Source organism: Styela clava, chromosome 14 (assembly GCF_964204865.1).
Source record: "Styela clava chromosome 14, kaStyClav1.hap1.2, whole genome shotgun sequence".
NCBI classification, from domain to species: Eukaryota; Metazoa; Chordata; class Ascidiacea; order Stolidobranchia; family Styelidae; genus Styela; species Styela clava.
This window is the reverse complement of record NC_135263.1, coordinates 6530878-6555269: the sequence shown is the minus strand read 5'-3', so window position 1 is coordinate 6555269 and position 24392 is coordinate 6530878. Positions and strand designations below refer to the sequence as shown.

The following is a 24392-nucleotide window of genomic DNA, read 5'->3' as shown; positions in this document are numbered from 1 at the left end:
GTGTGTTGGCGTCAAACGGCCCTACTCAGTTCTTCCCCCTTAACTACGTTAATAATTTACATTGGCCATGCCAGAGAAGTTGATAATAGGTTAGTGAATGGCAACGCGTCATGCCCTCCTTCACCTACGTAACAAGAGAGAGAAAAACGGCTGCGAATACCGGAACTCTAACTTCTACTTGTTGAGCTTTCATTTTTCGCAATCGACGAAATTGACTGCTTTGAAGAAAGCTCGTTTCAATGCAATAATTACGACTTTACGGAATTCGTAACTTCCCTTCCGTAACTCAAAATAATTACGTAATTCCGTAAATCCGTAAATTACGTGCAAGCCTAAATTTATTGTGGAATAAGAAACTAGCCACTGAAAAGTTAACTTCAGTCATACTCATCAAGACTTTAAGTGGTGGAAAAGATTCTCAAGAGGATATACGATATTACGGTTTATTTGAAGAGCGAGCCGCGTCCTTCCATGCGATTACAGGTTACAAAACGGGCACGGGCGCAGCTGACCAGTGAATTATTGATACTCACGGGTGTGGAAGTTGAGAGAAGACGCAACGCCTAGCAGATCAATTGTGAATAAAACAACTATTTACGAACATTAGGTTTTTTAACTGTTATCTATAACCGATATATATGAGCCATTTACTGCCCATATGATATATCGGCAAACACGCAATATAGGGATGATATATCGGTTGAGCTCCAATCCTGAGGAAGTGTGACGATGAAGGTTAATGCATACAGTTTCAACGTGATTCGAAATACCAAAGGATTCAAGTCACAGCTGTCGTTTAAAATTTTACCGTTACCTAATAGTCTACGACTACGTCATGGTGATCCAAGCTTGCGAAGCTGCAGGACCGCAAAATCTTTTAAGAAGGTCTCGCCGTCCGCAGTCGAAGAAAACCGAAAAGTGATCGGAATACCGCGAATTTACTCACTTTAAATTTAAGACTATTATTATGTTGCATGGGTGGTGCTCTTTTAAAGAAGATATATGAAGCGTTTAGTTATTTTTAAATTAATTACCGAGAATTACCGTTGTATTTTCGCATATTGTGTTTGGTTTTGTCAAATCAAACCAGACACTGTGGTTTACCGTTGTGGTGGGCAAGGAAGAATACGTTTCCTCTCAGTTTTACTCTGTCACCTTTCTTGTGACACTCATTTTATTACGAATTGTTGAGTAATTTAAAAGCTTGCAGCGTGAGAAGGCCTAGTGCTATAGTCAAATAACAACCAAGTCCGTCTAAGTTGGGATTTCGGGACCTAGGTGAAAAAAATGATTTGTTCGCTAAATCAACTCTGCGTTTTGTCACTACTGTCACATGGCTCACGTTTGAAAACGGAGGAGTGATTTTACTGTAATAAAGGCCTCAAACGTCTCTTAACATAAGACTTGTCGCGAGCTTAAGGTGCAAGTTGAGATGAGAAGCGTGACTCATCTAACCGGCTTGGTCCTATCTGCACACGACAATTCATTCTCCTTGTACCGATCACAGCTCACAGGACGCCATTCCCATATTGATATCGTCTTGACGTTTATAAATACAGCATTGAAATTACGCGATTTTAACAAATATCAGGGTGTGGACCACCTTGGTCAACCTCATCAACAAACTCCCGACTTCGCTGACCACTAGATCGTTGAAATGTGATAGCGAAACCGCCACATAGTGCGATATCCAATGCGGTGTCTAATAAAAAAGCTTCAGTGTTTATTTTTAATAAAGAAGGTTAATATGATACTCAAAGAGAAAAAATAAGCGAACATTCTGAAGTCTGACGAACTCGTAATATTTTAACAAACACCATTAAAAAACCTGCTATGAAAATTTCTGTGGTGCCCCTGTTTGCTTGGTGCCCTAAGCACGTGCTTATATTGTTTAATGCAGTGTTTCCCAAACTTTTTTCTGCCAGCGCCCCCCTGGATGACTTTTTAACTAGTAAACGCCCCCCTGACAAAAAAAAGTTTAGTTAAGCAACTTTTCTTCATTTATTATTAGTAGGCTATAATGTGAAGATTGAGCCTAGTGAAATGCCACTAGATTGATAATATCTGGCTTCATTTCAGTCAAAAACAAGTCTTGAGTCTCCTCGTATGACACTGTCGAGGAAATCTCTCTTGATATGTAAAAGTGCGGTCACTGCACTAAATACACGCTCTACCAATAATGAGCTGGCAAGAGCAAGAAAAAAATATTTAACCCGATCTCACAGGCGAGGATATTTTAATTTGATTGTGTTTCCAAAAAGATGGAATACTGAACGACTGAACTATAAACCCAATGATAGTGGTGCATGTTCGCTTCTAAAAGTTCGGGGTTATCTAGAAAATGAAAATCAAAAATTTCTTAACTATCTTCAAAAAAATTATTTATTTGCGCTTGAACTTCTGTTTGCGTATGATTTTCTCAGAAGTTTTGCAAAATTTTCAACCACTTAGTTTTCTGCTGAAGCGCAGGGCATGGAAATGAAAGAGTTCAAACGGTGAATACAGAACATTACGTAGTTGTGCCAAGAAAAATCTGGACATCACGTGAGGGATTGATAGAGGTGACCAGCAGTGGTTCCAGCATAACGAGGCGACGCCCCATACATAAAATCAGACGCTTGCTTTCCTGAGAGAAAAGACAGCAATGACATCCAGTGGGCACCCCAATTATCGAATTGAAACCTTTTGATATGTAGGGTGTTCGAGGGACCTTTGTATCAGGACAATCCTCAAACGAGTAGTGAACTCAAGGCTGCAATCGCAGAAATAAAATAAAATAAATGCCCAAAGAAGAGTGATTGACAATGTTGCAAAAAGAATGAAATTCTTTCTTCAATACCGATGAGGGCATTTGGAACATATATATTCTAGGAACAACATATTTTTGTGCAAAACGTCCTAGATTTTCCGACAATTTCGGGTACAAACATACACAAACATTAGTTCAAGTGTAGACAAAAATGAATAATTACTTTATTTTTGTAGAAGTTGCCAATTTATGTATTACTTATGTAGCCTTATTATTCAATGACTCAAGAAATATGAATGAATCTGTTAAGTCGCAACATGGAGATGGTCCTATTTGGCGTGCGTCAGGTCAATCAGATGCCCAGCTCTCACGTGTTGCTCTTAACAAAACCAAAATTATAATATGAAGGATGTTGTACCTACACTGCCGCTTCGAAACACTATAGAACACGATAGTAAAATGAAGCTGTTATTCAAAACAGTAGCCTACAACAAAACTTGCAGTGCATGGTGAAGGAAGCGTATGCCGTATGCGCTAGACTAGTATTATTATGAGACAAAACGGATCTGAAAAAAGTCATAATATCTGTTCTACGTTAAGCGAGAAATTTCCAACACCGAAATCACAAGCAAACTATTTTGAACCAAAACATAGGAGTAAATTACATAAACTATCACACTTCTTTTGAGTTCCCGTATTGATGTCAGCGCCCCCCAATTGCCCAGTTTAACATCCAGCGCCCCCCAAGTTATTGCAAACGCTGGTTTAATGGGTAATTCCAGTTCTATTACGAGTTTGGGGACTGTCTGTGATAGCCAAGTGAATATCCTTCTGCTCATAGGCTTCAGTCCCTTTACACAACTTGATGGAAAGTAGGCGAAAAAAATTAGTTACCTCCATATTGGTACACACGCTTCTGCATCGCCGCTATAAGAATGGTCCCGGCTGATGGACATGGAGATTCTTTTTGTTCATAGCTTTCAACCTCATTCGGCTTGTCATGAGAAATGCAAGGTGAAGTACGACAAGATGGGGGATTGCGTGTTTAAAGCTACTTGATGGATCTCTCAAATGCTAGTGTCAATAGAAGCAAAACAACGGATATTTTATAAAATGTCGATGTCCATAAGTTTGTTCAATTCAAATCGTTTTAATGCGATTAGGAGTAAATAAAATGTTTATAGATTAGTTAGCGGGTGTTAGAAAAGATTAGAATCACAAACTAATATAATTATAAAATCTCCTGTATTCATATTGATACTGTATAAGAGCACGGCTATCGAAATTGTCGGAGTACGGCCATTACAGAAAATGAATCGAACAGCCACGCAAACAAAACTTCAAATGCATTAACCAAATATTTACCGCAGTGAGAAATAGGGTAAGCTCATTGATTTGAATTTGGCACCCGTGTAGATTTCGTTCCACATCAAGTATTTTAAGACGTAGGCTACCATTTATTACTAACAAGGTAACACACGGTCTATAAAAAGGCTTCGGTTATTTGCTTCAGCTAGTCTGCAGTATCGACCTGTAACATTGTTGACACTGGGGGTTACTTAAACATTGGTATTGTTTGGTTGAAGATTAACTTGGCACTCAATCAATAGCAAGATTAGTATATATATATATATATATATATGAGTGATCATAGTTGCAAAGCATTGCAGATATCAGTCATCAAAATGAAGGTGATATATGCTGGATACCCCAAAACGGGGACCAAGACAATCACTGCGGCTTTGCGAATATTGGGATTCAGTGTATACGATTTTATGGAAAACACTACAATTTTGGGCAAAGACTGGGTAAAGATTTTTAGAGATGGATGGACCACTGAAGATTTTAAAAGAATGTACGAAAACGTAGACGCGGTTTCCGACATGCCACCGTGCTACTTCTGGGAAGAAATTCACAAAGCTTTTCCGGAAGCAAAGGTAATCTAACAATGATTTTCAGTATTTCTGTAATTTAGAATTAAGATGGAAGCTACTACCTTTTTGGTGATAATTTAGCCCTGTCATATTGTGTGTAGATACATATGTATAGACGGTGGTGTTTTGTCAAATCTCACATTTTTTATCAATGCCGGTGGCTTTTTCTACTATACTGCGCAATTGCTTAGAACGTGGGGAGCGCAATCGCACGGGAGTTTTTCCTCAAATCTCACAATTTTGCTATAGTGGAGGGGGCTTCCTACAAAAGATCCCAATTTCTTTTTTATCTGATGAAAAGATTGCCTTGATTCACAATACATATCATTTTAATAAAATTCGGTACCACTATATAGCATGGGGTCTACCAAACCATAGCGTGAGATCTACCGCAACCTAGTACTGTAGTGTGAGGTCTATGTTAGGGTGAGTGTAAAACTCCTAAAACATTGTTCGGCGCTCAAGAAGTGTGTTTACCAATATGAAGGTAACTAATTTTGTTCGTCCACTCTACATCAAGTTGTGTGAAGGACTGAAATCTATGGACAGGGGGTATATTCACTTGGCTAACACAGACAATCCCCAAACTCGTAATAGAACTAAAATAAGGAAAATAGGAATAAAATTATGGCCTAGCTCTAACCTGGTACACATACTACGGAAGTACCAATTGAACATTGGTACTAATCTATGTTACCTGGTTTTAACTGAGGAACAAAGTAGACTACATATGGTGGCACGTCATAATGCCACCTCAAATTCTTTATCATAAGCTGTATATATTGAAAGAAAGATATTTATATCATTCAGCGTTTCATATATATACTCATGCTTCATGAACCTGCACTGGCATTAATATATTCAAAATTCGAAATGGTTAGGTAACCTGTAATGTTAATATTTGCAGATCATTTTGACCACCAGAGATGAAGAGTCATGGTACAGAAGTTTAGTCAAGCAGATGAGATCAAATGAATCCAGCTGGGCTCTGAAAATATTATCAATTCTATCACCGACTGGTCGTTTGTCATTTAAGATTCTCCTTGGTTCTATAATAGGTAAAAAATTACAAAAACATTCTTATTACTTCTTTCAGCTTTGCGGTTGCAAACATATTACTGTACCGTGAAAATCGTTTTGAAATGACGGTAACTTAACGTTTGCTGATAGGAACTCCTCAAATTAAACTACTTCCCTTAGTGTTATCTCTTGGATATGATTACTGTAAATCAAATTGATATTTTTCAGGTCTTCAGGCATTGGGTATAAAAGATTCATTGCTCTGGAAACCCTTTAAACGATTTGCTCTCAATGAACAACTCTCCAAATTGAAATTTAGAATGCATAACGCATACGTACTCCAGGTAAACACACGCTTGACTTAGCTGCGTAATTCGAGGGTTTGTGAACTTCGTGCGTCGTGTAATTCCCCTCTCTTTACACAAGTTTGTTTTTCTTTCTTATGTTTCCGATTTTTTTGATCCTAGAGTCAATTTAAACATGGATTCTAAACAAGATAGCGACGCAGTCGACGACAAACACTATTCGCAATATGCATTACTTCCTGACAATATATATATATATATATGGAAACACGACAGCCAAATTTGTCCATGAAACAATACATCTTTCTTCGTGGCCATAACCTAAATGCACTGACATATCAGCATCAAACTTATTTGATTTTTTTTCAGAACGCACCTCCCGAAAAGCTTCTGGTTTACAATTATAATCAGGGATGGGAACCTTTATGCGAATTTTTGGGCGTTCCTGTACCAGACGTGCCGTTTCCTCACAAGAACAAAGGCGCTGATATTGTGGCCGAATATCTTGCCACTGATCCGATCATGAACAAAATCAAAAGAGAAGCAATGTTGTCAATGACCATCATTTCTATACTTGGATGCATCGGGGGATTCTTTCTGGTCAGAAAATGGCCGAAAATATGTGGAGTCTCTTAAACTACGCTGCCGAACAATTAGTTTTATTTGTTGGATAAATCGAGACTATAATAACCTATTAACTACAATCCGAGTAATTAGTAGGGCTGGGCATTTTCGAATACCTTGTGGTTTCAGAATCGAATCGAATATTTTTTTCGAATCGAATCTCGAATACTTGAAAATATAAAATTGTAAGCGACTTTATCATAGTAATTGGTCCTCTCAACAAATGAATTACTGAAGACATAGAATAAATCACTCAGATAGATTACTGAGCGTTCACACAGAATAACAAACACGTTTTATCAATAACTCACTACAGAAAATAGTCATATGTTAGAATTTCGTTGAAAAAATATGACTTCAATGAAAAAAAAATAGGGGAATACACCTCGACCATTAGCGGAAAGATAAAAACAAGATGGCGGCGATTCGAAATTCCAGTCTGAACCGATTCGAATAATTTACTATTCGATTTGATTCGAAATGCCCAGCCCTAGTAATTAGTCGAAGACCACATATTTTTAACTAAATGTTGTTTGTATATACTGTACGTATTTTATGAATACGTTTCTTTCTAAAAGCATCATTGAATAATGACTCGACAAAAGGACGTGTACTCGATATCGAGTCCTAAAATAAGTGAATGCGACTCTCAAGTAGTTAGCGATCCGGTTCGATGAATGTAGTTGAGCTTATTCAACGGATTTTAGTCTCATCATGTTTTTCCGATAATCCAGTTTAGTGTTAACGTGATTTATGTTACGAGTGCTTCTATAAATTCCCGATACGAAACATAATACTATCCATTCCGCTACGAATTAAAATTTATAGCTATATGTGCCACAAAAAGTGTGTTTATCCAGGCAACCAACTCTTATCAGATCTATGACGACGAAAAGTTTATCAATCCTCGCGCACACAGTTATCCCTCACGGAGTCACGGGATTCAAACCAGAACATGCAAACAAGAGGTGGAATGGGCAAGCGCAGGGGGTCGACTCCCACCCACTTTTGGAATGTGAAAGAAAAAAATGACGACTAATAGGCGCGATTAAGCGCATAAAACTTTATGGCTCGTCTCAGGATGCCGTAAAGTAGAAGCGAAGTGATTGTGACCGAATAAGGCGATTTATTCAGTCCGCAATTTCTAGTCGAAGCCCTTGTTCCTGGCGAATCCTGACATTCAGTTTCGCTTTCTAAAAACATTCTGTATCACACATAGAAATTTTCCGTAGCTTGAAACGCTTTTTAGAACATCAATTCTCTTGAAAACTCGCGTTTTGCGGCCTCCGACCAGACCACCTAGCTGTTACAGTCCAACTTGGCAATTACAAATTTCAGGGTGCTTCCGTAATGTGTACCAAGATGACGCACAACCTGAACATAGTATGTGTACCACGTTAGGGTTATCAGGTTGTGCGCCACCTTGGTACACACACCACGGGAGCGCCAATTTCAGAACGTCCCCTTTGAAAATTGCTGGCTACACACCTATCCGGTTTTTATCGTGATTACCAATAAATTGGCGGTGGTTATTCCCAAATGCACTGTAAGCAGCGGCGCGATGACAAGTGTATTCCTAAGCATAACTCTTGTCTACCAGTCACCTACTCACAGCGAAACAAAATTACAATTATATATAATAAACAAGAAGAACGACGATGTATATTAAAGAATTCCAAAAAAAGAAGAAGAAACGCACTGGAATAGACAGATGATAAACAAACCAGCTAGAAAATATCCTGATACAATGTGCTAGTCATCGGTAGGGAGTACGAGATCAACAAGGAAGTTCCTGCTTCTGATTCAATAGAAGTGGTTATAGGATATAAATTCAATTAAACAGGGTTTCGAAAAAAAATGCGGTGTCCCACTGGTTCCCTCTTTACCACACTTGTCTCACTGTTTTGAGTTATGATATATTTATATTGCGGGGAAAGTGGATTGAAAGCAAGCACATGAAGTGAAATTCATGTTAGAATTGATTTAATACTTTGGCAGAAGATCTGAGTATTTATATGAAAAGGGAAATCATGTTATGTTGTGGGTTAGGATAGATATAATACTTTGCAGAAGGTTACGATTCATACAATTGGACCACAGGACCATTTTCGACACACCTTCAAGTAAATGATGAAACAGTGGGAAGTAACTACCTATTTATCACCACAAAATGGCAGAGAAAAGGAGACCGTTACTACTGTTGATTTCTTTTGATGAAGATCAAATAGAGGCATATGCAAACATATATGTAATTTAAATCTCAACCACTGTTCCATATGATCGTAACCTACATGAAACCGGCAGATAGGAAGGGTCTAACAAGCCAACAATATATTTATCAGGAAGTAATTTAGGAGACATGAACATTTTCTGGTGAGGACATGTTGCGGCAATTCGAAAGAAAAAAATTTAATCAACAAAAAATCACATCAATACAATTTAGCATTCCAGGCTGCATTAAAGTTTACTATTTCGTATTTCAGAAAAACCTTGAGTTTAGCACCCGTCGTGGTGCCCATGTTCACATTATGTGTTTTCAATTTTACGTTGCAGAGAACGAAATGAACTGGCGATCTTTATAATCTTAACAGCATTATGTCACAATTATAAAACTTGAAAATGAAAAAAAAAGAAAGGAAACGGCTTAGCTACAGTATTCAGGGCAGTGCTGATATCAGTACAGTTACAAAAAAAACTGGATTGTGGATTACCAATATGTTCTTTCTTAAGACAAGTATGAAATTGAATGAAAAGTGGGTTCCATTTCGAGTATATCTGAGTTTGCACCATTGCGCCACCATTTGCAACATTGTGGCCCGAAAGATTTGAATTCAGACAAGCCTTTAAGTTTGATCCGTGGGGTATATCTTGATCCGGCGGTCGAGTCAACGCGTTTCAGTTTTATTTATAAGATGGGTCACGCGTCACCTTTGGCAGCTTTCTCTGGTATGTTCTTTTCATCTTCGGACTCTCGTTTCCTTTTCGCGCCGCGGGGAGGGGGAGTGGCTACCACTGAAACTGAAAATAAAAGAACAGATTGCATAAGATTAGACAAAATTATTGACATCGTCATTGGAACTGTGGAGAATCCTCTTTTACAGTGTACAAAAAGGTTATAGGGGCAGCCAAAAAAGTATTATTTAACCCCTTGCTTAGTAAAATGAAATGCATTCAGGTGAAATGGACCTCCAGAAGTATGTGTACCAAGATGGCGCACAACCTGAACATAGTAGTTGTACCAGGTTAGGATTCAGGTTGTGCGCCATCTTGGTGCACAGACTTCGGAAGCGCCGGTGAAATTGTGACTTTGATAATCCAAAATTATGCTTGACGATTGAGATATCCTGGAGAGAAAATCATTTTCCATTAAAATATAACTGTGCATTCTTTTAAAACTAATAAATAGTATCAAACTGGAGGACCAAAAAAAACAACAGAATGCATGAATTTCATACAGTATTTCGTTTCAACTGAATTACAGAAACGTTCAGAATTTTCATTTTAAACTTTACAAACCTTCTCTAGATTCATCAAAGTCAATATCGGCATCTTCATCATCATCTTCTTCCTCAACTTCATTTTCATTATAATCATCATCTTCCTCTTCTTCATCATCCTGAGAAATTTAATGAGAGAATGCTTCATTTTTAGCAAAATTGACAATAACGAAAAATAAAAGAGAAGAGAAAGTCAGAATTTCAGTCTTTCAATAACGATGAAGGAAGTCATGATTTTATAGAGAAACTCGAAAAGATCAAGTTTACCAAGCGTTCTTACCACTCTATTGAAGAAGGCTTGCAATCGCTAAAATTTTTATTAAAACTTCCTTTCCTAGAGATTATTTTACAAATTTGGAGTCTGGCGTCAATTTTTATTTGGCGCTCCATAAGTGTGTGTACCAATACGGAGGTAACTAATTTTGTTCGTCTACTTCACATCAAGTTATGTAAAAGGACTGAAGCCTATGGACAGGGGGTATATTCACATGGGTGATACAAACAGTCCCCGAACTCGTAATAGAACTAAAATAAGGAAAATTGAAATAAAATTATTGCCTAACGCTAACCTGGTACACATACTACGAAGTACCTTTTATTTTATTGGATTGTTTATAACAAAAGCCTCGGGAGACGATTAGTGTAAATAATGAGTTACTAAAACAACTATCAAAAATATTTTCTGAATGTGATTAAACACAAAGTTGCTCACTTTTATATCATTCTGATACAGATAATCTAATCCAACTTCTTCTTCATTATCATCCTCATCATCGTCGTCATCCTCCTCCTCCTCATCATCTTCCTCTGCATTATCTTCATTTTTCGATTGTGGCACATTTTCCTCCTGATCAATGATCTCGGTAATTGAAACATCGTTGGATAATTCTTCATCATCCTCTTCTTCTTCTTCCTCCTCTTCGTCGTCATCATCACCATCTTCCTCATCCGCTAAAGCATCTCCGTTTTCAATGATTTCTGCATCCTCTTCATCTTCTTCCTCATCTTCATCAACAAGATCATCTTCATCTTTACTTTCATCCAACCCTTCATAATAGAAATATTAAATGAAACTACTGACACAAAATTGCAGAATGGTTTTGGGGTCCGAACCAGATAAACTCTACTTCATAAATCATAGAAACATGACAAGACAGGTAAAGATTATCAAAAGTACAAGCAATATAAAATTTTAATTGGATGTTTGCTAATATGAAACTATAAATTAGATGACCCATATTTAGCTGAGCATTTGGAACCAATTTTACTTGTGAAAAGTTTAGAAAAACCAATATACCTTCATCGCCACTTTCTTCGACATCACCTGAAATAATAAACAAAAACTTATTATACGATATTGGAAGCTGAATTCTACAAATAGAGTTTAACAAATTGTTGCATCGTTTGGAAGATAAAAGTTTTACAAAATTACAATATAGAAGTAATACAGTAGTCACCTGACATGACTTAGAATCCACTGAGTTTCAATATTTACGGAGAAAACGGGTCGCAATTACAGCGTGAAATCTACCTTAAGTTAGCACTATAGCATGAGGGGTCTGATTGGGTTGGGGTAAATTTTCTTCTGCCAGGTTGGTAGACCTCGTGCTATTCCAAAAATAGAAATGAAGTTGCATCGTATTCGTACCTTCATCTTCCGAATCTACAGCTTCCTTGTCAAACTTATCAAATCCATCGAGATATTTTAAATCGGGGATCAACTCAAAAACTTTTTCTCTGTAATTGTCCTCATTTGTAACATCACAATTGAACAAATCAAGTGTTCTCAAGTTTTCCAAACTAGCCTGAAAATGAAACACCATAACTCTGATTGTAGAACACAAAACACTAAGAATATCAAGATACAAGCAATGCATTTTATTATTTTTATCTTCAGCACTAGAGACTTAGACGTACTATATATATTTATTTGGATAACATAACCGGGGACGATTAGTAAATGAATTTGAACAGAACTACAAATTAAAACTATAATAAGTATATCAGAATTGCTTGGTCGTTTTATCAGTATACTCTCACAAATTTACTTCATTAAAGTAAATTAAGATTAAATGGAAATCAAAATTAGAATTTCTGTGGGCTGGATGGCCTACCAGTTTGGGCGTTAGATTTGACATTGTTGGCAAATCAGGTTACAAATTTCAGCTTCAAATTCCAAGCCCACCACCTCACCCATGGTATAATTAGGTAGGCAATTGCAAACCGGATTCCGGTCAATCCAAAATTCCTCACATATAGTTGTTCGGCGTGAAGAAGTGTTGTATCAAAAGGGACATAAAACATATGGTCAAATTGTATGTTTAGATCCTTGTTTCAAGAAAAGGTTTGAGACATACAAAGATTCACTTACCAGTGGCTCTAATGTTTCAATCGTTTTTATTTTATTTCCGCTGAGATTTAAATGTGTCAATGACTCGCAGCCTTTCAACATTCCAAGAGCACCCGATATTCTGTTATCACTGAGTTCCAACTAGAACAGAAGAAAATAATTTGAAGTGTTTTAAAGTTCAGCATTGATTTTATGGTAAATAGATAACCAATACGGTCCTATGCTTTTGACTGCTCGTAAATATCAGATAGATTATGCTCTGTATGTAATCAATTAGTTCGAGAGAGATATAATGCGTAATAAAGAAATATAAACAAAGGATGGGTGTGACTAACTATCATGGGATCACAGGTCAAAATCTCTGATTTGAATCTCAGCTTCTTACTATTAATCAGTGGCCACTTGTGCGAAGCTTTGTTTGGAGCAAAAGAACTATAAACACACAACAATAAAAGAGTAGTTTAACTTAACGATATGCTTATTAATAACATAAAAAGGCTTACCTTTTTCAATTTTGGTAATGCTGGAAAGCCTTTTAAAGTCGTGAGACCAACATTATTCATAGATAATACTTCCAATCCAACAAATTCATCAGTTAACCCTTCAACTTCACCAGTTGTTCTTCTGTTGTCAAGATTCAGCTCTTTGATCTGTAAAAATTTTATAGATCAAATATTCATGTCAAATAGAATTTTCATTATATATATAAAATGCTGCTATAACATGTTTAATACTTTATAGGTAATCTAATCAAATCGACTCCAGTCCATTTATTTGAACATATGTACATTTATGACATAATTAAACTATTTTTACCCAGTCGGTCATTAGCGATTTAGAATAAAGTGACTATTATATATATATAAATAATGTAAATGGATCAAGTCAACAACATACTGACATTTCATTAACACTTCTCCAAGTTCCAGATAGGAATAGAGGCTATTATTATTTGTGGATTATTATAACTGGCGCTTTTTTATGCAGCGTGGCCATAGGATTTCTCGTTGAATATTTAAATGCATCTTCCCGCGATAAGGACGTATTCTCTGACATTAAAAATAATTCTAGGATTTTTTGACAAATTGATAATATTTTCGGGCGATATATTCAGTTCTCTGCAATGATTAAGTTATGGTGGGCACAATAAATTAGAACCTCCAATACCGGTCTGATTTAAAACCGGTCGCACCTTAGTTCGAGGCGCTAATTCTTACATTTACATTTTTTTTGCATCTATATCTAGTCGAGCGCGAAATAACCGACGGGAGCCCGCTGCGAAGCCATCGCTTAGGAATAATAATAATAAAAAAAACGCATCGAGTCCCACAATTATCAGAAATACAGGTTGCGTCATCAGAAGCGTGAGAGAAAAAATATAAATCAATGAACAAATCCGCGAACGAACAACAGCAATGAAAGCCAGACGATATGCTTTAGAAACGCCGCAAAACAAATTCTTCCCGATTCATGATGTCGTTATCGTAAATGTAAACTACGACGAAAAGACGACGAATATTCCATGCAAAATAGTTTGCTCTTATTTCAGGGCTGGGATATTTCTTGTATTTTAACATTATCGTCCCAAAATTGAAAGTTGAGTAATCATTTTTTAATCAGTAATCGCGGGGATAATACGCTATACAATGAACCATGGTCATAAAACGTTAAAATTACGCCAAACGAATAAATGTCTTGAATATCTCAACCCTCAATATCTAATTAAACAAAACTCTTAGTGAAACACAGGAAATGCCAACAAACTTGAGCTAACAAGAAGGCACACTGCGCATGCGCCAGACACCAGCGCAGTTGTTTTCATCGGCACAGGCCATTCGTATTCGATCAGACGTTGTCGAAAGGACGGACTATATTTGTGGAGTTGGCTGCGAAAATGTTCTGATTTGTGAAGAATAGATTAGCAAATTTAAAGAGTTTTCATTGAATATCTTACCACGAAAGTAAAGAATAACCTATATGGCGTTATTGATATTCATTGCAAAAAGAAAGCACATCTCCAGGCGGAAGAAAACATGTCGCTTTTGAAACGCACTTTATTGAGGAGTTGAACAGACATCGGTTGAGCATAATGGCGGCACCATGACTTCAGACGATGCTATCGCGCAGCGACTGGCGGGCGTTCAAAATCATAAAATCGCCGAGTAATACAAGTCAGTGCATATTTAAATGCATTTGTAATAATGTATTCAAATGTGGTATAATCGTTTCAACATAAGAAACGGAGGAATGCTTTTAAAATGTGACAAAGAACTGTATGCGTAGCTGAGGCGCAGTGCAAATCCGAATATCGACAACAGCCATACTCACGTGATCATCAATATAATGAAGAAACAAGAGGAGCGAAATAAGCGAGACGAGAACGCTGCAGCGATTTCAAATAAGTTCGGGAGAGCACTACGAAGATATCTTGTTTACGTCCGTCTGTATCGAGGCCTGTACAAATTTTGATCCTCGAAGGCGCGATACCGCGCAAATAGCAAAGACTAATGAACTTGGCTCCACTATACTAAAGCAATGATACACACATCATTGGATAATTTCAGCGGAAACTAACTTTATATTTCGTAAAAACGAACACAAATTTTTGCTCAATACCACAGACAGACGGAAGAGGAAATTATTTTAAAAATACTACATTCAGACATTGCCTCATTAAAATTATCAACCTTGCAGTTGTACTAGTTCTACCTGCTTATATAATAAGTTATAACTCTTGAAGGCTTTTTATTTGGAGCAGTACCATACCATTGAATCACTAATTGTGCTAAATACTGAAATAGACTTGTATTAAAGTTCACATATAGGAAAAATTTGTCCATGTTTGCATGCTAACAGATGCTCTAATAAAAAAAAGTTTATGCACTAAAGCTCACCTGTTCGGGCTTCTTTCCTCTGCATTCCAGTTGTATCCTTTTTAGCATTATGCTTTTACCAATGGCGATTGTCAGATTGTAGGGATATCAAAATAACTTTCAGACTTATGGCAGTATGGATCCTGCGTCAAATAACACTCCTTGTGACAACCTACAGCTTAACGTACTTTTCTAATGTCAGATAAGATGCGTAATTACATAAATAGCGAAGAAACCACACTTCTTGTACAAAACACCCAAGCAATGGGCACACAAGACTTTTTATACAACGGTACTGGTCTTCTCCAGCGCTTCGACTTTTCTTTACGCGCAATATCGATGCGCGTGTGTGTATCGCGCTCTCTCGTCCAGCGAGTGCACACGCATGAGCGATCATGTTAACAATGAAAAGGCAGCCAGAGATCGATCAAGCGTATGTAGTACCTCAGCAGCTCGCGCGAGAATGTAACATTGCAAATATTATTTATCAATTTTGATACCTTCGGCGCTTCCTGCTCCACATCACTTGTTTAAATACCCATGTTCTATTACAATAATAAGTCATTGTTGGTATATATAAGACACTGCTGTTGACTAATGGCTGCAATGACGGATTTTTCATGCACCATTGGGGTCTTGCGCTGGTAAAACATCAAAGCTAAATTCACGTGGGCTATAAAATTTAAAAATACGCCGCCGTCGTGCTTTCCAGCTTCTGAGAACCTGACCTTGAAATATAGGAAAAAAAAATTGATATTTTTTCGAAATGTGCATTAAAATTTGAGCACATACAAACATACACATACATTTTTTTTAGAATCTCACACAGAGTTGCTTTTTTTCTGAAAAGGAATTTATTTTCGAAACTGTGTTAAAAATTTCCACATCAAAATTCGCTGGTCTTGGTAGATCTTTAGAAGAGCGAAAACAAAATTAACTGAAGAAACTCATTGTAAATAATGTTGCTGCATATCCGACAATGTTGCTCCATCACAACCAATTAGGAGAGTGATAAATGTTAGTTAGTGATAAGGTAGCCCAGTGTCGAAAATGGTTGCCAGCTGGCCACAAACAGTGGAATAGTTTGTTTCGAAAGCCCTGCACTCTGGTTGCCAGCTGGTCACAAACGGTGGAATCGTCTGCCTGGCAAGCCTCATCTAAAATTTGTCCAATAAATTGATATTTTGCTTTTAAAATTAAAATTGAAAGAGGAAAGTTACATCGGAATGCTGCAATTGCACAAGTTCCGGATGAAAATGTTTGGTAAAATCTTAATGGACAGATAGCTTTAGCGGCATATTCGATGTTAGAGATCTAATACAGCCAGACACCAGTGAGGGAATCATCATAGAGTGTTGTATGACTTCCTCTAACGATTTCATCAATGTCATCCAATATCCAAACGACAAAATGGATGGCTAATCTCCAATCCTGATAGGGCCGAGCCATGCGCACAGAATCATCGGGCAACATTTCCTGTTAAACATCATATCATTATGAGGTCACAGAAATTACTTTAGAAATATAGCAGGCTAGATTGGCGAGCACCCCACCCCGAGGTTAGCAGTTCTGGGATGGCGGTGTTGGCGAGAATATTACTAGCCTTGATCCCAGTAAAATGTGTTGCAGCTGCCATCGTTTTTAACAAGTGAGTACAGTTAGAACACTTCGTGAATAAATATTTGTGAGAAGTGTGTTGACGATGAATAGAGATAGCGAGCACTTTCACGCCGGGACGAGAATATTCTGACCAGTCACGCCTCAGTAATCCCTGGGAGCAGATGAGTCGGCGTAGGACTAACGTAGAACTGACATCATATACTTTTCTGAACGATAAAGTAATATTATAGTAGAATGTGAACACTGAAATAAAATACTACACGAAAGTATCTTGTGATTAGCAATCTAGGTGTAGGGCTGGTTAACTGCACCTTCCTAGAATATAGACTGTGATGAATTGAAACACGTAACCGTATGTCTCTCACAGAGGTATATCACCTCTCGTATTCACAGATAATTTGATGAAATAATTTCCAAATTCGGACATAATAAACGCAGTAGAAATTTAAATCCTGTATAAATTTGATTTTGAAATTATTATATCTATCCCAATGGTGACCTAAATGGAACTGATATGTTCCAACGTCTGAAATATGACATAATGAAAGCAAGCCCGTATTACTATTCCGAGGGGAAATATATCAGAGTACTTTTTGTAGCGAAAACAATAAAAATATGAAGTATTTGAAAGCAGTTTAATTGCTGCTTGTGACCTCGTAAATTCTTTGTTTGTATCCAAGAAGCTCGGTATGTTATCATGGTGTACAATACTTTCAAATTTAAAACTATAGAAAATTGTTGTTGAATGTTTATTCTATCTAAATGATAATATATTTATTGCTCTATATTCAGGGTTCAATCGTTGAAAAATTTAAAAATTTATTTGTAATCTTATGTCTATTTTATAGAGTATGCTGAGTTACATCTCCGACATGGCTGTCCAAGTACCTAAAATTCGGAAAAATGTCAAAGTAAAACAAATCGCTGGGATCTGTGGTGTTTTTGTTGCTCTATTTTTGTTGTCAGCAATAATTACTTCTGGTAAGTCACCATGGATTCATTTTTGAGTATTCAATGACCGTATTGGGCACTGATTTGCGACCGACGTGAAGTACATTAGTGCCGGGGTATAAATAAGCCCAGGGATAATCCCATATCTCTCGAAAATCAATTAGGATTTTTTAAGATAATGAAACGTTCAATCAATAATGCAACGATCACGATCACGCAAGAGTAACAGTAGTTAAAATGTGTTCATCTGGTAAAATATCGCACTGGGGATGGGCTAAGGCAACATTACCAAAGTTGAATACCACAACGGGTAGGATAATGAAATACTGCTGTATCAATTGGGTATAGTGGAATCGGTCGATCTCCAATCTCATACGCGTCCAGAGTTCTTGCTTCGAGTTTCGATATTTTTGCATTCAAATACAATAACTGAATGGGATGAAAAAATAATACATTTTATCCAACTCACTATGAGTTGTACCGAGAGGCTCAAGAATTACATATAAAAAACTCAAAATTATTTTTAAAAGTACGCATTTTGTACACACTAATATCATTGACCATCTCAATTACGACGAAGTCAATAAATGATAACTACATACGTATAGCATTCAGTCACAATTATATTATATGAGTACTATATAGTTGATATCAGAAATATCAATTTGGTGTTGTGTACAAATTGAGGGTAAATATTTAAGTGATAGTTGTAATATAAAAGTTGCGACACTTCGAAGGCACGCACATATAGATTCAACTCAAGCACCAAAACCGCAATCTTGCAATCGGAATATTGTGCCACTGAAAAGTCTCGTGAGGACGTGATTGCGGGAATATATATATATACAAACCATGTGTACTATCGCAAACTAGACATGCGGTCATGTGCTACTCTAATCTTGACCGAAATGATCAAATATTTAATTCTGAAGATCATTTTCGCAGACAACATTCAAGAAAAAAATTCGTTCAGCCAAAAACCTTTACAAAAGTACATTTTTGCGTAACTACTTTCTACATTTACTTATTCAAAGAACTCACTTTCACCAGACGAAATTCACTAAAATAACTCAAAAGTCTTTCCGCAAAAGGCCGTTTGCCCCCTTCTCCCGCCGTAACAGCGAAATAAGTATAACCCTGGACATTCATAAATATATTAAGGTTATATGGTTTTTTATTATTCATCCCGGAGTTTCTCTAATATTTGAACTTTACGCGCTTTGCCGTAAGCATACAGTGGGTTTAGAATAGCAAAGCGCAGGTAACATTTCCGGGCCCACTTGACAACAACATTATTCTAGCAGGTGTTAAATTGACTTACCTATTTTTCAGCAATCCTGTACCTATTAAAAAAACCCACTATGGATATTCGAACCCGTAGAGTAGTCGGCTCGGTTAGAATTGAAGAAATTCGTGGGAAAAGCTTGGAATGGACCGAAGATATGCGTAATATATCATCTTCACCACTGAAGAAAACAATGGAGAAAGTTGTAAGTTCCTTCTTGGCATTTATATTCACTCGTTAGTATAAATGATCAAAAATATTGTTTAGAATAAAATTTGATGGCACTATTCAAAAAAAAGTTTTCTTTAGTAAATTAAGTAAACGAAGTCGTGTGCTATAAAGTCAACGCAGACAGTTGAAGTCTGTCGGGACTGCCTATAGCAGATATATTTTTTTAATGTATGTGCAGCGATACTAGAATAACCATGCAACGTCAGGTCTTTGGTCATCGTTCCCAACTTTCGAAATTACAATGTTTGCTTATAAAAATAATCTCGGAATATGTAAAATTTAAATAAAGAATTTGTGGAAAATGCAGAATTCACGGATATTTATGAAAAAATTATTGAGATATGGAATGCCATTTTAATATTTTAAAACACCAGAACGATTTTAAGTTTTATAATATATATTATTGAATCATAATCACATCTTATCGCTATATACATTGGAACATTAAAAACAAGAATTAGTTGACGACGTTAAATAATGGGTTTACTATTAATTTTGCAAACATTCACGGGTCCACAAAGCTTCGGCAGTCAATTTATACATGCGCCATAAATTCTAACGTACTCCGAATCTGTAGTATTACCATCGCTACGACCGATAATATTTCAATGCATGTTATTTGACTGATTTGAACTCTTTACAGGTTTATAGATGCCTGTATTCCTTCAAACCTCAATCAGTCGTAATCACAAAAATGGAGCAAGACGAATTTGCTAGAATATTGAAAGTAAATAACAGAGGGATTGTCGTTCACTGGAGTGCATTATTAGATGATGATACGGACAGTTCTGATAGCGCAGTTGCAATGGCAGTGATGGACTGTGAGGAAGACATACTTTTGGAACCCGAATCTGTCAGCGTCGGACTGGTAACTAACTATAGGCGTGGTTTTCATTGTTAACTATATAGTTTTTCACGACGCCTGCCGAACCTTTTCGAAACGCACTATCCGCAATAGCCAGTTCCGAGCTTGTACCTTATTTGGACGCGAACCGGATTGCGCTGGACTGAGTCTGGGTAGAGATAACGGTAATACCTGAAAAAATAAGATGATGTGAGAAAAAGGAATTTGTCTTCGCATGCTATTCCCGAATCATGTAACTAAGTACAAACTCACAATCAAAGCAACTCTGCTTTACGAATTTTGTGCGTACATTATTATAACTTATATTGGTTGAATTTAATAATTTACACTTAGATTGTTTTATCACTTATTTACATTCACTTATTACACTTTTGTAATATAGTTGTGCATTCCCAATCTTGTCTTATTGATTTGTTTTCGTTATGCGGCAGGACTTACCAACCTGCAGACTTGGCCGACCAAAATATGATTTCATATTGCATGTAGCGGCGTGAATATGTCTTGAAATAGGTCCTATTGCCCATGTTAAGGTTCGAAGTATCACCATTTCTCTATGATAAAATTGTAAACAAAAACAGAACGTGAAATTGATGTGAGTTTTGCTACAGTAAAATTTCTCGGTAACGATTTTAGCTTTTACAATGATTGTGGTATTGTTTTGTTGGGAAATAACACAAGAAAACGGTAATTCGGTATAATCAGTTCTTAACCTTCTACTAAACTCTCAAGGTCAGGGTTGTTTATTACAAATTATTGGGCATTAGGTCGCATAGGTGAAATATTTCTGAACAAGTGCTTTTTATAGTAGTATAGCATGGCCTATGAAAAATGACTTCAGGGAAGCGCGACCCGAGAAGAATTCTCATTTCACTTCATATTACATAGTAGTGATAGTTTTCATATCACTGTAATATCGGGCATTGCGTTCCTCTTAATCCAGTGATTCTCAAACTTTTGAAGCCGCGCCTCCTTTTTAGAATTTGTCGCGCCCATCTCAAAAATAATTAGCTAACAATAGGCTACAAATAACAGATAGTAAGGCGAAAGTATGTTTTATTTGATAAACACGTTGAAAATACGTGGATGGAACGTAAATAATGAAATAAATGAAAAGTTTGGAAATGTAAATATCCAAAATAAGGCCGGCAAGATCAAATCTAACAAATATTTTTATTTTTAATTAGCTGCACGCTCTCTCAAAAAGAAATTGTCTACGCTCTCTTGTGGGTCGCACGCCACTGCTTTAGAACCACCGTTTTTGATATACCGGTATATATTATTTTTAATCTGAAGGAATCCATGCAAGAATCCAGAATGTTTGAATCGTTAGAGACGTTCCTGCTGGATACCGATGAAGAATTTGATCTTCGGAACATTGAATTTTCGACAGCGACGCATCCTAAATTTACAAAAGGCAACGTATCCTGCCCACCATTGGAGGTATGGTACAACGTAAATGTATATCATTCTATTTTTCCGACGTGCCATTAAAATTCAGACAATAATTTCGACGCGGTCATGTAAACACCAATATGTACTTGAAATACCCTTACATTTATTTTTTAAAATAAATTCCCGGGAAGTGTATTTTGATCAAGTATTTTGATGAATTTTATTGTACTCAATTTCAGTGCAGTATTCTGCCATTTAGGCACTATCTAGACTTTATCAATTTCTATTTGTCTATTTTGATGTTTTTCATACATTTCCCAGAATCCCGAACATGGATCTGTTCTTCCAATATCTTGTACACTTCCTGACCACATCGATGTCGGACATACTTGTAAATTTTCATGCATATCCAATCGGACAATGTTGGGTGATGACACCCTAACATGCCTTGCAACTGGAACATGGAATCGTTTATCGCCCATTTGTACACGTAAGTGATATGCCTACAACTTTTTTAGTCACAAATAATGGTAATGTCCAGGTATCGCGGAGAGCATGCATTATAAATACAACGATAATATAAAATGACACGATAAGTCGATGGTAGTAATGTGATAAAACACGGACATTTATCTTGTTCCGTGCTATTGTATAGTCGTCTTCGTAGGAGTTGAATCGACTATATGGGATAAGATAGGATTTTCATACTCACCCCCAGGAAAAGAAAAGCCGATAAAACGGCCTAATCTTATGGCGTATCACGACAACTCGTCCAGTACTTGTCCATGCCGGGTACGGGATTGGTTATTCGTTTTGTTTTGTCAATTATTAGCAGTAGAATATGAGTATGCAAACATATTAGAGTTTTTGTAATTCCAGTAACATGTTGCTTTTATTTTCAGCTTTTTGTACGCCTCTAATTCGGCCTTTTAATGGCGGCATTTATCCATCATTGTGTACTAACTCATCTGCTATTCGACCAGGATCAAGATGTTTTTATTATTGTGACTCGAATTATATACTTGATGGTAGCTCTGTTACTTGCTCCTCAAATGGACAATGGAAAGGAATCATCCCTTTATGTAAAAGTACGTTTAATATAATTTTAGCCCATTGATTTCAACTATATAACCTAATCTTGTTTTGACATTTCACTATTTTATGGAATGACACATACAGATTTTTCCGAATTTTCTGAAATTTACTTTTAGTTAATTCTTTGTAGATTCTCTGCATGAGAAAATAAATTATACTTTTCAGAAACTTGTGCACCACTTAGCAGGCCGGATCATGGAGTTGTTTTGCCGACACATTGTACTGAACACAGAGTTCCTGTCGATTTTATATGCAGTTTTGATTGTGATGATGGTTATGCTGTTTCTGGGAATCCTTCTCTTACTTGTGATGTGAACGGAAGGTAGAATTAATTGTTCCATTTGAGCTTTGATACTGATGCTTTGTTTCCACTATTGTTGTTTCATTCATTTGATACAGTTCATTGTTATTTTCCGGTATATAGTTTCTAACTTTGATATATGCAACTTGGTCTAAAGACTGACATAAACCTCACCACAAAAATACATTCTGATAATATTAAGATGACAAATGCAAAGATGACATTAATACGTCTCACAACCTGCTGGACTACTAATTCAACATCTTATTTGTTTACTTTTGCTTCAATTGATATTTTGAAATGGTACAATCCACTTGCGAATTAGTAGTTAAAATTATAATCACAGATTTATTGAGTTTCTAAAAAACGAGGGGAGTCTGATTTTAAAATATGTGGTAGAATAATATGTCGAAAATGATGTTATTAATATTTTGAATTTATGAGCATTGACATTCACACACATATGCTTAAAAGTGATGGTCGAGTTTAAGCTTATGATGACATTTTCGAAATACTACCAAGAATCTTGCAATTTTATAATCTTCTAAAATTCCTGTTGAAGACCAAGTCAACAGTTCACATTAGAATTTCGATGTAACAGATGGAATTCACCGCAGCCGACGTGCAGAAAGGGCTGCTCTTTGCTTCAGTTACCTGCAAATGGTATGATAAACCCACCTTCATGCAGTTCAAATAATATAAATAGTGGTGAAGTTGTGGAAGGAATCGTTTGCATTTATTCTTGTAATGATGGTTATTTGCTTCATGGCAACTCACAGCGTATGTGTGGAGAAGGTGGAATATGGACTGGAAAACAAGTATGATATTCCTTTAATTGTATTGGCGACAACTTTAATAGCTTGGAATTTTTATTTGAATTCGGAATAAATTTTGATATGAAATGAGAACTTTGTGCAATATTATTGAAGCAGGGTAATATTTTAATGCATGCAGCTGGGCCATATCCAATTTTGGCATTATGAATTAAGCACTGTCAAATACCGTAGACTTGCTGTGTGATATACCCTGTAGATGTGAATTGCTCTCTCTTTTGCTCTGAATTGCTGATAGCTTCAAATTGTCCATTTGTAGCAAAGTTGTTTCACATTTGACACAGATTTATAATCACAGAATAGGATTTTTAAGTTATCCCAGTGGAGAGGAAATTCTGATTTATTCATATAACTTACCAAGGCCTCTCGTCCAATTAACAGTCTATGCCGGATGTGGGAATAATTAACTAGTTATTTGTTTCAGATGCATGGAATGAATAATTGACAGAATCATAATAATGAAACAG

The 24392-nt window shown here is 36.5% G+C and overlaps 4 protein-coding genes across 4 annotated transcripts in view; 3 read left to right on the top strand and 1 right to left on the bottom strand.

Annotated features, from left to right (window-relative positions):
* The first annotated feature begins 4279 nt into the window (after positions 1–4279).
* Positions 4280–7478, top strand: LOC120340550 (uncharacterized). The gene is made up of 4 exons (XM_039408834.2): positions 4280–4686; positions 5591–5741; positions 5932–6047; positions 6378–7478. Exons 1-4 carry the CDS (start codon positions 4390–4392, stop codon positions 6642–6644), a joined length of 831 nt encoding a protein of 276 aa, XP_039264768.2. The 5' UTR covers positions 4280–4389; the 3' UTR covers positions 6645–7478.
* Positions 7479–8267: 789 nt separating this feature from the next.
* Positions 8268–15713, bottom strand: LOC120340545 (uncharacterized). The gene is made up of 8 exons (XM_039408831.2): positions 15374–15713; positions 12983–13129; positions 12501–12620; positions 11778–11934; positions 11427–11453; positions 10842–11176; positions 10149–10248; positions 8268–9650 (listed from the first exon to the last, which is right to left on the bottom strand). The coding sequence occupies exons 1-8, from the start codon at positions 15419–15421 to the stop codon at positions 9550–9552; spliced, it is 1035 nt and encodes a 344-aa protein (XP_039264765.1). The 5' UTR covers positions 15422–15713; the 3' UTR covers positions 8268–9549.
* Positions 15714–16681: 968 nt separating this feature from the next.
* On the top strand, positions 16682–21795 carry LOC144432036 (uncharacterized). Its single transcript, XM_078120046.1, has 5 exons — positions 16682–17000; positions 17821–17953; positions 19256–19413; positions 20083–20307; positions 21598–21795. Exons 2-5 carry the CDS (start codon positions 17824–17826, stop codon positions 21793–21795), a joined length of 711 nt encoding a protein of 236 aa, XP_077976172.1. The 5' UTR covers positions 16682–17000; positions 17821–17823.
* A 226-nt stretch (positions 21796–22021) lies between these two features.
* LOC120340508 (uncharacterized) overlaps positions 22022–24392 on the top strand; it is a 46168-nt gene continuing 43797 nt past the window's right edge. The window contains exons 1-4 of the mRNA XM_039408784.2: positions 22022–22186; positions 22599–22784; positions 22957–23113; positions 23694–23910. Coding sequence (XP_039264718.2) covers positions 22117–22186; positions 22599–22784; positions 22957–23113; positions 23694–23910 — 630 coding nt within the window. The 5' untranslated portion in view covers positions 22022–22116. The remainder of the gene's footprint in view (positions 22187–22598; positions 22785–22956; positions 23114–23693; positions 23911–24392) is intronic.

Bases quoted from the DNA above. Each gene is read 5' to 3' on its own strand.
- LOC120340550 (XM_039408834.2), top strand. From the start codon at position 4,390: ATGAGTGATCATAGTTGCAAAGCATTGCAGATATCAGTCATCAAAATG. The intron at 4,687-5,590 runs GTAATCTAACAA...TAATATTTGCAG, and splicing joins AAGCTTTTCCGGAAGCAAAG to ATCATTTTGACCACCAGAGA. The intron at 6,048-6,377 runs GTAAACACACGC...ATTTTTTTTCAG, and splicing joins ATAACGCATACGTACTCCAG to AACGCACCTCCCGAAAAGCT.
- LOC120340545 (XM_039408831.2), bottom strand. From the start codon at position 15,421: ATGCTAAAAAGGATACAACTGGAATGCAGAGGAAAGAAGCCCGAACAG. The intron at 13,130-15,373 runs GTGAGCTTTAGT...AAATTTTTACAG, and splicing joins GAGGAAAGAAGCCCGAACAG to ATCAAAGAGCTGAATCTTGA. The intron at 10,249-10,841 runs GTGAGCAACTTT...TAAATTTCTCAG, and splicing joins TGTATCAGAATGATATAAAA to GATGATGAAGAAGAGGAAGA.
- LOC144432036 (XM_078120046.1), top strand. From the start codon at position 17,824: ATGCTGAGTTACATCTCCGACATGGCTGTCCAAGTACCTAAAATTCGG. The intron at 17,954-19,255 runs GTAAGTCACCAT...CCTATTTTTCAG, and splicing joins GTCAGCAATAATTACTTCTG to CAATCCTGTACCTATTAAAA. The intron at 19,414-20,082 runs GTAAGTTCCTTC...AACTCTTTACAG, and splicing joins AGAAAACAATGGAGAAAGTT to GTTTATAGATGCCTGTATTC.